Source organism: Sinohyriopsis cumingii, chromosome 16 (genome assembly GCF_028554795.1).
Source record: "Sinohyriopsis cumingii isolate HCF-2022 chromosome 16, ASM2855479v2, whole genome shotgun sequence".
NCBI classification, from domain to species: domain Eukaryota; kingdom Metazoa; phylum Mollusca; class Bivalvia; order Unionida; family Unionidae; genus Sinohyriopsis; species Sinohyriopsis cumingii.
In genome coordinates, this window is record NC_142976.1 from 19,100,266 (window position 1) to 19,117,675 (window position 17,410).

Below are 17,410 nucleotides of genomic sequence, written 5' to 3' on the forward strand. Positions count from 1 at the left end.
ATTCTTTAAATCCATCAAGAAATTTGGACTATACCCATAGGAGTTGCTTTCTAGTACCTGCATACATGTGTTTTCATTTTTCTTTCTTTATACTATGTGTTTAACTTTTTAAAGATCCCATTTAGTGGATCAAACTGGACTTTGTACATATGTGATAATTTAAATTTCTCACCAGTCATCCATTGGCTGTTCTATTCCGGAACATTTTCGAATCTAGCGTCCCAAATTAAGTGCGTCCTGCAGAGCACATGCATGCATCGCCTGCGCTGGGCTCCAGGAGCCTTGCAAAACCTTGCGAGGTAAAGACGATAAGGAAACGTTCTAATGTATTGGCATGGCAGCTGTTCACTATTTGAAAGTTCCTCTTTTCAGGTGCACTATGTCTAAATACTTGTTATTTCCTATTTGTCATCGAGCCGTGGTGCAGAATGTAAAGGGGGAGGAGACGTTCATTACAGTTTGTGATGTCACAAAGACTTAAGAAGTACTGATATTCTGAATGCTCTTATTTCGACTAAATAACTTACCGCTCGTTTAACTTTAAACGCATCAGAATTTCTCTACTTCAGTAACTATTTATTCTTTACGGGGTTTGCACCTGCAACGTTAGCGAGAATATCGTCACCCCCACCCTAGTCCTACAATGTAAGACATAGCACATGTTGGTTTTGTTTCAGCGATATGACTTACTATCCAAATAAAGGCCTTGTATGACGTGTTCCGATGTCATTGACATCGGAACGAGTAGTCAAAGTTTTAGGAATATCTTACACATTTGGCAGCATATATCTACACTCTTCCACTAATTTATGTGTAATTATTATACTTAATGTGCTGTCTTTATCCAGGCGGAATGAAAATATGACACTAGCAAATGGACTCATTTTCATGTTCCATTGACATACATTTGAATTTGTTGCAATGTAATGGTTGTCGAGGTATATTTAAGTAGGTTCACGTGGTGGATATGTTTCTTGAACGAAACAAAACATTGCTTTACAGTTCCAAAAGACAATATATTTTTATTCGTTTCGTGAAAGAATAATGTTTCAACTTAACCCAATTTCTGCATTCCTGGCTTTCATCGCTTTCCAGTCAGCTGAAATGTAGGCCAACGAAACTTGAAAACGGGTACATTTCTTTTACGAGAATTTGAATTTATTAGAGAAAAGACGTCACAGTAAGTAAAGTCTGACTAAAACATTAACTTTGTAGAAATTTTTTTAGTTGCCTATTGTGTGGCAGCAATGTTCCTTCTGAGCGAATGGTAGATGTGCACATTATGTGTGCTGCATTGTGCAAGCATTATGGTGACTTGAGTGGAGAAAAATTCAGTAGCACTGGGATGTCTGAGCAGCTGTGCAGCTGCATGCATCCGCAGCTTAGAGGGAATGTTGGTTGGCAGAGTTCTATGGGACTGTGTCATGAGGCAAATGTGGTTGCACAGGGGTCTATACGACTCATTCATGAGGCATGTGTGGGTGGGCACTGTTTTATGAGACCTTTTAACAATTTGTTTTATATAGACCACATCTTCATTATGGGACATTGGTAGTCAACAATATTTGTACATGTTTTAGTGCTAATCCCTGGCTGAGTCATACCAAAGACTTATATAAAAAAATGTTACTAACAGCTGTCACATTTAGAGGCTAATGTTAGGACTGGTCGGCCTGGTATCAGGATAATGTGACTGGGTGGGACGTCATGCTACATGTCTGTGGCATGATGCCCCAGTGCTAGACATCACTATAATCTGGCACACTGCAGACATTGTAGCGATATGACTGAAATTGATTTAAAGCTAGGTTAAAAGTGCAAATCACACACACTATACAAGAGCTGATATGGTCTGCTATATTGAAGGTATTGGATTTTACAGGAAATAACCATTTAATAAGGAGAGACTAATATTGCAATGCATCACAATAAACTTGAATTTTGAGAAAAGTCTCAGGAATTATTAGATTCAATGCATATCAAATTGTCCTTTTCATTTCTTCAGAATTTGTTTTATAAAATTTGGGCTAAAATAAAATGCAACATTTGTGAAATTAGATTTATCTTCTTAATTGATGAACTATTTTTTTTCTTTCTTTTGAAGGGATAATAATGTCTTGAAGTTTTGCTTTTATTTTTCATTGTATCGAGGGAAGTTCTTTTACACAGGAAATTTTGTCCCAGTAAGAGCCATGTTAAATTTGTAGGTTTTGACATGTATTGATTCACCTTAAAGGGAGGTGTTGTTATTTTCAAGTGTTCCCCCCCCATCATTACATTGGTGCTAGCAATTGCAGAAGTGGTCAGACTTATCAGATGACATTTCTTAAGTAAGTAGACCAACTGTGTCTGAAAACCACAAGGTGTCTTTGCCATGGAAAGTCTGCTGGTGTAAGCTATCTTTAAGGGAGTAGCAAATGCAAAGATTGGACAATAAACAGATTATGAGTAAGAGGGGAATTACAAAATCATCAATAGATAATAGGTGGAAACTATAGTTGTTGTTGTTGGTTGAACTCCATTTTCTAGTGCATGATAAGATAGACATGGCAGCCAGTATATTTGGTGGAAGAAAAACCTGGGAAATTCCCGGGAAGAACCACTGACCCACAAGAAGTGACTGGCATGCTTTCTCACATATCCAGGTTGGCTGAGCCAGAGACTAACGAATGCAGAGGTGAGATGTCAGTGATCTGTACAGGTGAGCGACTTGGACTACTTGGCCATTTGGGTTAAATAAAACCATCTGGAAGATAGAATTCTTTTGGGCACCATATAGCTGAGTGTCTTATTAATTTTCATGGATAAAGTTTGGTAACTATTTATGATGTTCAGATTCCAGTTATGGCTGTTTTTAACACTGACTTATTCTGTTGTTTTTAAACTTGCATTACAGGACCCTTAGCAGTTGTTACCATGGTAAGGACTCATTCATCTTATATTAATTTATTTTCCAAGCATTTTTTACTATTCCAATTTTTTTATTCTTTTTTTAGAATTGATATATCCAGGCTGTTGTCTAAACGCTCCATTTTTTCAAACCCAGATATCTAAAGATTTCTTCTCAGGCAGAGAAAGGTAACTGTGTGTTTTATTTTATTTTATCAATATAATTTTTCATGTCTTTTTTTAAAGAAAGATCAAAATGTCCAAGAGTTGTAATGCATTTCCAATACTTCAATACATGAAACAGATGCTTTCTATGTATCATAGCCCACACAGTTTTCTTTACTACACAAGTAAAAAAATGCTTTTGCATGTTTCAGATTGATTGTGTACAGTAACTGGCCAAGTTCCAAGTTTAAATAAAAATATCTGTTGACTTATATAGTAATTATAATTTTTCACATGATTGTTATTTATTGTATAGAGGCAAAATTCACAATTTGTTATTTTGTATGAAAACAATAGCATTCCAAGAAAACAAGTATTGCATCCAGTTTCCATAAGGTTTCAATGTTCAACATTTTTGAGCTTGTTACTTGTGTGCCATTATAGTGTATAAAAAAACACTACATGTTTAACTGTCAGACTTTCTACGAGTTCGGTTTCTGGTTCCAGCAACTTGTAAATTTCTTGAAGACTGCAGTGTCAGTATCTTTTGTTATATTACTGAAATTTACACAATTATTTTGAATTCTGTAAATGGGGTCTTCCAGAATTTTTAAAGGATAACCATGCAGTCTGTGTTAATGAGGAAGATCAACACAGTTGAGTTGGGAACATCCCAGTTAGTGAAGCTGTCATAGTTTTCACAACTTGACAAATATGCATCACTACCAGATCAGTATGGAAAAAAAATCTGCACCAGAAGTATCATTTTGAGGTGAAATCCTGTTTTTATTAACATCGGAAACCCATGGCTGTTGCCAGTGTATTCATGTTCAGTTGTTTTAAGCCATTCAGTTGGACTGTTTTTGCATATTCGGAAATCCCCCAATGCACTGACATAATTCAGAAATCTTAAAATTTCAAGAGTGTAAATTGGTGGGAAACTTTTTGATCTGTTACTCAGTGTTATAGAAAATTCATGAAGGACTGTTTTATGCAAGCAAAATAGAATTTATAGATTCCAGCCATTTCTAGACCTATGAAAGATTCAGACGTTGCCATTTTAAACTTTTCAGAATATTTCAATTACTGTCGAAGTCTATGGGAGTTTCAAAGTGGAACTTTGTTTATGGTTAAACACTATATAAATACAAATTGAATGGTTACTTGTCCATGGACAGGCAGATTTGTCATGTAACCTGAAAGGGCAGTAGTTCCCATTTTTGTGAGCATTGTGTACACAAGCACCATTCATACTTATCAGTGAGTAACATTCAGTTGCATTGTATATTTACATAGTGTACGATAACATTTATTAAGACAAACCAGTGACAACAATTTACAACAACTGGATGCAGATAGTAATTGTTTAGGCAGTATCTGTTGATGGTTACATCAGAATGAATTTCAGTGGCTGGAGGATTGGGCTTCCGCAAGGAATGTTTTGAACCAATCACTGGTCTACTTGAAAACATTAAGTGCGACTACAATGAATTTTCCTGGGAATGCATCTGGATGGATTGTTTTCTTATAAAGATAGGGCCAGATGGTTAAAAGCTATATGAAAAGTCAACAAAACAGGCTAAAACTGAACTTGACCATGACAGGGAATACAATCAAAAAGAAACTGGGAGTTCAAAGATTCTTTTCTGCAGGAGTTTCCTTGGCTCAAGGCCAATGAAGATCGAACCATTTCACCTTGTATAAGAGATACCCCTCGACTGCAGACAAAACCAGTGGATTGTTTGCAGGAAAGGTTATCAAAAGGAAAGACGCACTGTTAACACACCAAGAAGCAAAGACAGTTAAAATTTGATAATGACAAGGCCAAATCTGATATGGGCGACTTAAACAGTGGTCAGTAAATAGAGTGTGCCAAACTGAGTATTACAAGAAGCTGTTTTACACAGTACATGTAATAGCAAAGCAGATAAATCTTTTTAAGACAAGTGTAGAACATGACTGCTGAAGTCCCAAGCTAAGATGAGTGAAATATCCAGTATATTTTACCTGTCACAGATCCATACTGCAGTGTGCTTGTTTTGTGTGAAAATATAAAAATGGAATTCGTGAACATAACTGTGCCCTTATTGCACCATACCTGTGAGAAAGCGAGTGTCCCCAAGTCCCACAACTCTGGAGGTATGCAAAATGTGAAGTGGTCTGATGTGTTCATTATAAATGCATGAAAAAACATGCCGATGAGGTGTACAAGAATCAACCAAAACCTATAGGAAACTATATCATAGTACCACACACCTGTGTTATATGAACAACTGCACTGTAGTGGAGTTCTTTATTGCAATGTTGCAATAACTACAATTCGAATATAAATTCAATAGGGTTCAAAGGGCATTGAAGGTAATGCAAGTGTCAAGTTAATCACTACTCACTAGGGACTACTAGAAGGTTTTGGTGTTCAAACTTCTCTGCTGGATTCTCTCAGAGTTGATATATGTTGATGTGTTGTTTGCAAAGAATTACATATTTTTGACTCGCGTGCTTCACAAAGTAAAACTCAGACAACCAGAGTTCTGAAATTTATTTTGTCCGGCTTGAAAAGTCAATTACACTTGAATATTATTCCAACAGCTGAAATAATTATGCTTTGCATTCTGTATACGAAGTAAAATCCAACTTAAGGAAATGTTGCTGCTGTTCACAAACTTGTAAAAAATATAATACATATGGCTTAAACATTTTCATTCAAGGCAATGATTTGTAATCTAGCATCTCTCTGATTTCATCTATAATGGCTTGTTCCACTTCCTGATACTACCTATGCAGATTAGCACAATGGGCTCACCCATAACAGCCTTCAAACACATCATTAGCTATTGTCAGCCAATGAAGTAATTAATATGTGAAATAGTGGTTTATACTGGACCCTTTCATTGTTGCTATTTAAACTGCCCAAGGGATAGTTTTACATCAGCTCTAGTCATGACTGTTTACCATTTATACATGCTACATGTAACAGGCATATACTATACATTTTTTTCTTCTGTTTTGAAGATTACTGAAAATTGTGTTTTCTTGAGACATGACTGTCAGAGGGGTTTGGGAATACAAAATCATTTTTATCATGACATGCTGTGCTTCAGTTTGATTAAAATCGGATCTCGATTTCACATAGGACAATGTTGATCTGATTTAGATTGCATTGTGTTATGGCAGTATGTCAACATCTTGAAAATATTTACACATTTTGTCAGCAAGATCAATGTTCCTCTGCCAAATTATAATGTTTCCAACAGCCTGACAGGCACCTCACTTAAAATATAGGACTGGCCTTATCTGAAATAGAATGTCACAGGTGTCAGGCTGTTGGATTTTTGAGTGCTGAAGGGATCACTGCATGTGTGGATGTGTCTGTATATAGATGGATAATATCTGCACATGCCATCCTAAGCGCATACACCTGGTTGGTTAGAAATTGCATAAAAATGGTCAATATTTAACTTAACTTGTTATACACATACATACACCACTTCCTTGACAACTCGCGCCATGATAACTCTGGGTCAGGCATGGCTCCCATTTTTATACCAGAAAATATCCCCAAAATTGATCCCTATTTGTTGAACTTGAAGTAAATCGTGATCAAAATTAGTAACAAAAACTGATGTTTCGCTTGTTTTATCGTTGAAAACGGTAGATAGGACCTGGAAATTTTAATCAACACTATGAAATATCAAATTTAAAAATAGGTCTTACAATTTTTTCCATTTTTTTTCCATATGACTTTCCTAGTACACCACAATTAATGATATGTAAGGAAATTTTGATAGTGAAAATGACATGCAGAGTGGAGTCAATGCTTTAATAAACAAATACATATTAAATTATTTTTGTTATCAATTTGTGTTCTGGTTCTATCTTTTAGTTCCTTTTAAGTGTAGTCTTTATAAATGCAATGTGTCCTCTCGAAATTAAACATAAAATGCGTCAATCTACTGTAACAGCTATGTCCGCTGGCGTTTCTCTGAGAACCTAATTAAGTGCCAACCATGTTTTGATAACGGACTATTTGTTGTATTGTTGCACTAACTTAAAAGCTGGCCTCTTTGTATTATCAAGTTAATTATGTCTTTTGAATCAAATAAAGAAGGTGGCATAAAAGAAAAGTTCAACGGGATGAAAATCCAACCAACTTAAAATCTAGTGTCCCTGGTCGTATGTCGGGTGAACTTGCTTCATTTTATCAATTGAACACTTATAAATGTTATTGTGTATGTAACAAAAGCTATTCATAACTGTGATCAAAGATAACAAGGCAGTCTAGCGAAATGAATACTTCGTAAAATAGAGAGATTGATTTCACAGATATGGACCATTGTGGGCAAGCGAGTTTCCGAGAATTCTTGAACTGGCACTTAGAGATATCCTCAAGCATGATAAGAAGTTTCATTATTACTTCCAGTGAAATCACAATATTATACTAATTGAACAATACAGAATTTGAATTTCGACGTAGACAATTTTCTCATTGTAAATGTCGCTTGTTTTTGAAAAAAGGAATCTTGTTTGGCAGTGTATCAACAGTTAGTTTAGTTCCTTGCTCTGGGGACTCCCAATTTGGCAGGATAATATTAAACACCACTACGGGAACCAGTCTCATCAGGAAAACAAAAAGCAACAGCGTACTATACAGATTTTTTCGCATTCAAGTGATGGTTGTTGAAACCGGTTTGAACGATCTTTCATATGTTGGACATTTTGGAAAAAAAATGTTTTTTAAACAGATTAACGAACAACTTCATTAGAAAAAGTGCATTATTAAAAATTATTATTGACTTGATTGAAAAATGAGGATTCAGTCATTAAACAGCACGGTTCCCTAATGCTGCTCCCCCCACACATGGTTTTCTCGATGTCAAAGCGATTTTTGGAGGTCACTTTGGTCATCTTGAAAATCTTGTTGCTATTCCTTGAACATGGGGCTTTCACTAAAAGACACTGAATGAGGTGTAGTTGGTCCTTAATAAAAATGGTGCTGAACTAGTGGCTACCACAGTGGCCATCTTGATGTCCAGTATGGCCACCATAATGCTCATACTGAAAATGTTGTTGCCTCTGCCCAGTAAAGATAAGAAATGTTACTTATTGGCTTTTCACCACAAGCCTTTTTATTATGTCTAGTTTGTTCTAAATGAAAACAGTGCCACTTTGGCATCCATTATGCCTGCCACAATAGCCATTTTGAATGGTCATATTGGCATGGGGTTTTCATTGAAAGACTTGTGATGTCTAGCACATTGTAAACAGAAATGGTGCCATTCTGACTTCCAATATGGCTGCCACAACAGCCATCTTGAAAGTCTTGTTATTGCTTCTTTTCCAAGATGCCTGATGATATTGACATTGTGCTTTCACCAAAAGACTTCTCATTTTGTCTAGCTGGTGATAAATGGAAATAGCATCAGTTATCCAATATGACCATCATGACATCTGTGTTTAAAATCTTGTTATTGCTACTTCTTTACAATGGAAAGTTGCATCAATATGATGTTGCCACCAAAAGACTTGTGAAATCTTGTTGATTCAAAATGAAACTGGTGCTCATTTGACATTAGTATGTTGTTAACTGGTCAAGAATATCAGAGGTTTCAACACTGATCATTTTAAAGCCAAAAAAAATGTTTTTATCATGAATTCTTGGAAATTCTTTTCAGCCATTAGAGCATCCATCCCTTTGAGTGACTCGTTAAGTGTACGTGACTGAATCCCAGCTTGACTTGTGGGAGTGAATCGGCTGTCAATATCTGGCAGAACATTGTGATCTTATTGGAACACATCACCATAAATGCCTGTTGTCTTTTTACCACTTAACTTAATAACAACCAACCTCAAAAATAGACTTGTTTTATTGCCACGGCTATATTGAGAGTGAACCTCAGAAGTGGAGAGCTCTCAACATGACAAAAATCGCTAACTCTTCTATAAAGGTGTTGCAGTGCTTATGACATTTTTTGTTGTATTCTTACCCTGCTGTGTTTTAGCCTCAAAAACCCCAAATGATAATTTCTTAAGTGGTCACTGCTGACATTGTGTTGAATACAGTATGTATGTGTGTGTGTATGTTGCTTTAAACTTGGTAATTTGTATTCCCTGTTAGTGTTACATTGTTTACATCTAGAAGATTAACAAATTGTAATATTTAGGTCACTGTCACCTACATGCAATGTTTGCTTTTTTACCTCTGACATTCCTATTATATTAACATTGATATGGATGCTGTTTATTTTCGAAAGTTTGTTTTTGCAATTCTTTATATTAACACTGGTAGACATTTACTATTAAGTGGTACCATGTAGTCATTATTGTGCTGATGTCAGTGACCTACATTTTCTGAGACTGCTTTCAAAATAAATAAGCACACTTTCTTGCACTAGTCTAGATTCACTTGATTATTATAAATCTGAATGTTGGTCCATGTGAGGATCAAGATTTAAAAAAAAATATTCAAATAGAAAAGGACAATTTTTTACTTTCAGGAAAAATGTTACTGTAATTTGTTTATTTTATAAATTTTTATTTCCTACCTGCCTGACTGAAAACACATCAAGAATTTTACCTTCCCTGTATTGCAGAATCTTATGGGCCTTGATGCAAATAAGTATTTCAGATTAAGTGAAAGATGCATGGACAATTATGGCATTATTACTTCCATTAGAGGTAATAAATATATTGTTATTACTTCATGTCTGATAATTTGTATCATTTAATTTCATATATTTGTAACATACAGTCTTGCGAAATTACCAAACCATAGATTGTCTTGTGGTATATCTTTAAAAGGAATGTACATTTTGTGGCCACAATTTTATATTAATTAATATTTGTGAAAATGAAAACAGTAAAGTCCTTGTATTTTCAGGTTCCAGGAGAACAAACAAGTCACATTCGCAGAATGGAGAAAAAGACTGAATTCAAAGTGGACACTGATGGAGAAAATAAGAAAAACCTGATTGTTAACTATTTACCACAGACTCTTGCTGACGATGATTTCTTCTCTCTTTTTCAAAATATTGGCCCTGTGAAGAAAGCCAAAATTGTGCGTGATAAAGTCACAGGTTACAGCTATGGCTTTGGCTTCGTTGAGTTTGTGCACGATATTGATGCTCAGCGAGCGGTCGAGTCCCTAAATGGAATGCAGTTGGAAAATAAGCGCATTAAAGTTGCTTATTCTCGTGAGGGGGGTGACGTTAAGGGTGCAAACCTCTACATCCGTAATCTCCCTAAAAACTTTACTGAGGAGAATCTGAGGCAGCTATTCTCTAAGTATGGGTCAATAATTCAGTCACGCGTTTTGACAGACAATCAGACCAAGGAATCAAAATGTATTGCTTTTGTTTTGTTTGATAAAAAGAGTCATGCTGAGATAGCTATGAAGGAACTCGACAATACATGCCTCCCTGGAAGTACAACTCGATTGCAAATCAAGTTCGCTGATGACAGCAGTAGAAAAGTCCGCCCTCCCCCAGGGTCCCATCATCAATCTTATCAAAGATTCTCCCATGACTATTACTATGGACATTATCCCCCTGATTATTATTCTCCACGTTATGCCCAAGACAATTATCCATCTCGGTATTCTTCAAACCCATATTCACCACGATATTCTCAAGATCACTACCCTTCAAGATATGATTCTTTTGATACGAGTTATAATAATTCACCTTACACTAGACCCAATGGCCAACATTGGGTGCCTAATGGCAGCAAGGGTAATTACATGGAGGGAAACTCGGAAGGGGGCGAAGCAGCTACTTTATTTGTGTATAATATTGGGTCAAACACAACTGAAAGGGAATTGTGGGATCTCTTTTCAGGGTACAGAACTGTTCAGAAGTGTAACGTTATTTGGGATAGCCAGAAGAATCAGTGTAAAGGGTATGGCTTTGTAACATTTGGGTCATGGGGAGAAGCTTCCTTGGCTATCAAGGAAATGCATGGTTATTATTACAAAAATGGACCCCTTAGTGTTTCATTTAAGAAATGAATTGTTGTGAGAACTTTTCTTGTTTAATTATTAGTGATGTGTATAAAGTGAGGTTTGCATGAAAAAAATGAAATATTTGTATTAACCTACAATATAATTTTTACACTAAATCAGTTGGTTTGTAAATTCCACTAGGTTTTGTAGATTGAAATTCTCAAAGCTTTAAAGATGTTATTAATTGCATCTGCCTTGAACTAAGGTTTTAATTAAAATTTCATGGGAAATCTTTATTAGAGGAACCTCTTGACAGTTTTATTGTTTGCAGAGGATAAAATTGTTACTAGTTTTCAGTAAGATTTTTAGGAGACTGCAATGTGTGAAATATGGGGCAGAAAAGAACAGTTGAATGCCTGACAGGATTTTATATACAGATAGCTAGCTGGAAAGTGGTAGTTCACTGCCATGTGAACATTGCAAATCGCATAACACAGTATACAAGAATACATTATTTCTCCTAATGTGAAACACAGTAGGACAACCTTGTAATATTTGTACAAGTTGGGGTTGGGCTTATACCATGTTCCCTTGCTATAAAGTACCTCATTATAACACAGTATTTAATATATTTGCATGGTCATGGATCTAATTATACTGGTTGAATATTTTTTCACATGATGTACTCGAATATAAGGTGACATTGCCCCTTTTATGGCATCCCTGAACAGTGTTATAGTCATGGACTGCTGTGATTGGAAAAGGGCTTTTTGAAATAAAAATTTGTCATTATTTTACAAAATTAATTGGGTGCATCATGGGAGAACTACGTTAATTTTTTTTAATATCTTCTTGGGCGAAGAAATTTTTGTTTATTTTGAAGTATTGGAAGCTTGACGTATAAAAATACTTTATACCCTACCCTACTACACAGTTTGTATTGCTGTTATGCAGTAGCCACAACTTGGAACAAACCATATATATGTGAGTAGTGAGAATGTCGACCTCCTGAACCTCTTTTTCTGTCCAGCCCCCTCTCCCCTTCCCAGTTTATTTGGGACCTCTTCATTTTTTGTCATGGATGCCCCCTTGTCAAAATTAGGTCTAGACTTCCATTTTGAAGGTACATGGTAGAAACTACTGTCCATTGAATAAAGAAAAAGTATACTGTATGCTTTGCAATTAGTAGATCTTGTCGGCATATCTAACCCATTTATTTTAGATTTTATATACAATTGTCACCGTGTTTGTATTCAGTTTGTGTGCTAGATGCTGAATGGGAAAGAAAATCGTATAAAAGCTATTGTTTTTTGTATGAATAGATCTGCTGCCGACATATTTTGAAAATATTGCATTTAATTCAGAACGGGAGTAACATTGTTCATTTTTGTATGTACAAATGAAAAATAATTTAAGTGTCATGTGAAATTCCATTGAGAATTTTGGCACAACTTCACGTATCTCTGTCTGCTTAGTTATTAGATCATTGTGGCATATGATTCAATTGGAATTATGTCATGATTGTATTTTTATCAATCTTTGAACTTGCAGTACTTCATTATAATGCTGCCCATGGGAGCCAGAATATCTTACTTTATAGTGAGAATGTCTAATAAGGAGTACATAGTACAGTAAACCCTCATTGTAATGCTGTCTGTGGGAGCCAGAATATCTTACTTTATAGTGAATCGCCTTATAATGAGTATATATTACAGTACTCTCTTTTTTATAATGCCATCAGAGCCAGAATATCTTACTGTATAGTGAGATTGCCTTGTAATGAGTACATAGTACAGTACTCCCTCATTATAATGCTGTGGGAACCAGAATAAAAGTACATAGTGAGACTGCCTTATAATGAAGTAATAATTGACACAGTACTCTTATAAAGTTGTTCATAGATGTCATAGATTATGCTGCCTTATAATGAAGTACACATAACAGTATTCCCTCATTATAATGCTGTCCATAGGTTATTATATTGCCTTATGGTGAGACTGCCTTTTAATGAAGTTCATTATACATTTTAGTACTATTGTAAAATGTGATCCATGACCATAATTGCCTAATAACAGTAACCATGTTATAGTGAAAGGTCTTTTAGAAAGTTAGTGATATGCTGTTTTTACTTGTATATAAAGTGAATCTAACCGTGACATGTGTACCCCCCATTCTGCCAGTGTTTAAGAAATAAGCATAATGTTTTTACTTGTATATAAAGTGCATCCATCACTATTGTACATCCAGATATGCCAGTACTGAAGTCATAAAACAATCAAGTTTGAGTTTGTATCATTGACCAATCAGAACTGACCTTTACTTGGTAACATTTGCAGTCAAAACAAAATTAATGGCTCATACTTGTGTGTTTCATGATTTCCTGGCCATAATCTGTTTTTCTGTTATTAGATATAATTTTCATGCAATGTTTTTCATGAAGAAGAAAAATGTATCGGTATTGCATTTATCCTAGCTATCACTACTGCATTAAACAGAAGTAGGTTACATTGACATATATTTTCATGCTTTACTTGATATATAGAAAAAAAATTTGTTGTTGGGTGTCAATTGCATACTGTTAAGTGTATGGATATAAACGTTTAATTTTTGCAAGGAGGCAGTCCTCACTCATACTGTATGTGGCGGTAGTAAAATTGTTTTCATTTTTAATCTTCAGATGAGTGAGACCAAGCACTTAGCAAGTGTTTCTGTTCTTCAGTATGTGTCTGAATTTAAGAAACAGTATTTTTAGTGTAATTTCATCTTGTTTCTATTGATATCCTTGCTCTGCAACACTTAGAACAAATTCAGCAGATGCAACCAGAAGCCAGTTAGTGTTGGCATGATCTGTTCAACACTGGGATACATTTTTTGAATATTATTTTTGTGGTGATATCCTACGTAGGGATTTTTATTGTATTGCCAAATGTACAATACAGTATAAGAACTTGAATGTAATTATGCAATTTTGTAACCTGTTTTTTACTTGCAAGATGTCATTTTGGATTGGTAGACCGGTTATAGATTTTTTTTTATAGCATTTATTGTTATAGACCAGAAGAGCTTGTGAGTGGTGCTTTTGTCCATCCATCACCATGCATCCATCCGTCCATTAGCAAACTTTGTATCATTACTCTGTAAGATATTTGGAGAATTGCCATGAAACTTCCCTCATGTTTATCTCATGATATAGTTGGTCCTAAATGAAAATAGTGCTACTTCGATATCCTGTATTACCAACACAGCAGCCATCTTGAAATATTTTTATTGCTACTTCTGAATTGATGGTCATGTTAGTATGGGTTTTCACTAAACACTTCTAGTTAGTCAAAATTAAAATAATGACTATGACTGCTACAGCAGTCATTTTGAAAAGACTACTCATACTGAAGGAATAGTCATATTGACATGGGGTTCTCACCAGAGACTTATAATGACAAGTAGGTTCTAAATTAAAATTGTGCTAATCAAATGTCAGATATGGCTGCTACTCCTTCTGAATGGATATAATGTTAACATTGGGATTTTAACTGAAAATCTTGATATGTATAGTTGATTTGAAATAATACTGGTGTCCATTAAGGCCACCACAGCAGCCATCTTGACAATCTTGTTATCATATCTCCTGAGCAGAAAGTCATTCTGTAAATGAGTTTTCACCAGAAGATGTCTTGTGATGTTTAGTTGGTCCTGAAGGAAAAGGGTGCTGCTTGCACATCCAGTATGGCTGCCACTGCTGCCATCTTGAGAATCTTGTTGCTAGTCCTCTTGAAGGAATGGGTGTGTCACCACAAAAGTTTTACTAAAAGACTTGTTATGATGTCTGTTTGATCCTAAATGGTGCCAATCTGACACCCATTATGGCCACTACAGCAGCCATCTTTATTTATTGTTATTGCTACTTTGGAATGTAATATCTGCAAGGGATTTTCACTGGAAGACTTTTTATGGTATCTAGTTGGTCCTCATAAAAATGGTACCAATTTGATATTCATTATGGTCACCACAACTGCCATCTTCAAAATTTTGTCACTTTTCTTCCTAGATTGAAAGTCATATCAAGAGTGGGTTTCTACTAGAAGACTTTTTTATGATATCTTGGTGGTCCTTCCTAAATGGAAATGTACATCTGATATTCACTATGGCAACCATCTTGAAAATCTTGATCCTCCAAAGTGGAAAGTCATAGCTACATAGGTTCTTATAATGTGTTGCTGGACTTAAATAAAATTGGTGCAGATTTAAAATCTGATACATTTTATCAGTCCTCCTGTTTAATGGAATGTCATTTTCACATGGGGTAATCGTCAGAAGAGTTCTTATGGTCTTAGTTGGTTCTAAACAAAAATTATGCAAACTAGCTTTCAATATGCCTGTCACAATGGCTGTCTGAAAATATCTTGCTACTTTCTCTGAATGGATAATCATATTGAAATTTTTACCATAAAACTTGTAATGATGCCTACTTGGTCCTAAATGAAAATGGTGTCATTCTGATAACTAATGAGTTCACCACATCAGTTACTTTGAAGAAATGGTAATAGACCAAAAGAGCCCGAGATGGTCCATTGACCTTCATATGTCATCTATCTATCCACCTGTCAGACAGATATACAATTTGGTCCATTGACCTTCACATGTCATCTGTCTGTTCACCTGTACAAGTTTCTTATCACTACTCTCGATATACAATTTGGTCGATTGACCTGAATTGTTAGTTTGAAGAATAGAGATGGTTTCCACACAGCAGTTAAAAAGAAGAAATGGTCCAAGCTTAAATTCATGGAAACTCGAATTGTCCGGTTGAGTGTCATTACCATCGAGTTCCTCTTGTTCATATTGTATACATTTTTTTTGTCTTCAGATTTTGTCAAATGACTTGTTTTGATTTTAAAACTACCCTGCAGATTTCTTCAATGGTTGGAGAGCAAGTGCAGAATGGTACTAATAAAGGTTAATTAAAGTCAAGCTAGTTAACTTATTCAGTAGAGAAATAAGTATAAAGTGTATTGTGGTATGTATTGTAGCGCAACAGTGCCAACACACAGCAATTGCATTGATGAAGTTTTATGTAGCAGAATGTTCAACACTTGTTTGTATTTGATCCATTTTGTATGGGATAATACATTCAGAAGTGTAGTTTGATGGAGGGCAACTTTTAAGACTTTAAAAACAAAAACCTAGCGTATCTGTGGATTCAGAAGTACTTCTCCCCTTCCAAATATGTTAAAGATTTTAACATTTTTTTATATAAATATTTTAATTTGTTGTGTGTTTGTTACTCTGTTTGAAGAAAGGTCTGACAGTCCACTTTACTGGTAAAGTTGCAAAAAGGACATTGTTGTCCATCTACACTGCACTGAAGTAGAATGGTCTATAAAGGATCAAATATTTGTTATGAAATACTGAAGAGGGAAAGTTTACAATAAAGTTTATGGATAATAATGAAAGTACTTGTTCATTCCTTTAATACCTTTGCCTCTGGATCGATCACAGTCTTGTGAATGCAGCTAGCCTTGCTGTTGTTGACATATTGCTTTGAAACTTGGTGTGTAATGACAGATCAGCGATCCTCCACTTTTTTGTTTGTTGGAGCTACTGTTTTAAATTGCTGCTGTTTGTAGTATATAACAGAATCTTGTGAACACAACTAATCTCTCACATTTTGGCTCTACAGGTTGAAGACCAAGAGCTTGTGGGATGGCCATTGACCTTCATATGTTGTCTGTCCATCCAGTTGTACAAGTTTGTTATTGCTACTCTTCATACACAGTTAGGAAGATTAACACAAAAAAATTCGCATTCATCGCTTGTTCAGTTGGTCATAAATGAAAATGGTGTCCCTTGAATATAAAATATATCTGCCACTTTGACCATCTTGAAACATTTTATTTACATTAATACTCCACCTAAATGGGATTCTCATAGGTACATGGGGGTTTTCACTAAACGTCTTCTAATGGTGTCTAGTTTGGACCTCAAGTGACATTCACAAAAATTTTATTGCAACACTAGCCAGCTGGATGGATATCACAAAACTTGTGATGTCTAGATGATCCTAAATAACATCGTCTAAAAATCAAGTTACAGCTACTCCTAAATGGAAAGTCATATTGACATGGGATTTTCATGAGTTTTATGTCTTGTTTCAAATGAAAAAATGCACATATCTGACATCTGTATGGCCACCAAAGCAGCCATCTTGAATTTCTTGTCATTACTACTCCTAAAGTCTTTTTTATCTTTTTATCACTACTCCTTCGGAACAGAAAGTCAAATTAACATGGGGTTTTCTCTCACGAAGTTTTCAAATGTTGCTCCTAGATGAAACCGGTGATGTCAGGACATTTAATATGGCCACCAGTGGCCATCTTGAAAATAGTTTTACTACTCCTCCTGAACACATGGTTATATCAAGAT

At 35.3% G+C, this 17,410-nt stretch overlaps 1 protein-coding gene across 4 annotated transcripts; it reads left to right on the forward strand.

The window, feature by feature from the left end:
• The first annotated feature begins 224 nt into the window (after positions 1–224).
• On the forward strand, positions 225–16,440 carry LOC149780022 (ELAV-like protein 1). 4 transcript variants are annotated; one of them, XM_089936772.1, is made up of 3 exons: positions 225–299; positions 2,997–3,078; positions 9,932–16,440. In XM_089936772.1, the coding sequence occupies exon 3, from the start codon at positions 9,965–9,967 to the stop codon at positions 11,054–11,056; it is 1,092 nt and encodes a 363-aa protein (XP_089792898.1). In that variant the 5' UTR covers positions 225–299; positions 2,997–3,078; positions 9,932–9,964; the 3' UTR covers positions 11,057–16,440. The 4 variants fall into 4 exon arrangements, with proteins under 4 accessions (XP_089792898.1, XP_089792897.1, XP_089792895.1 ...); XM_089936771.1 differs by having other exon boundaries at positions 235–372; XM_089936769.1 differs by lacking the exon at positions 2,997–3,078 and having other exon boundaries at positions 243–299.
• Positions 16,441–17,410: the final 970 nt, after the last annotated feature.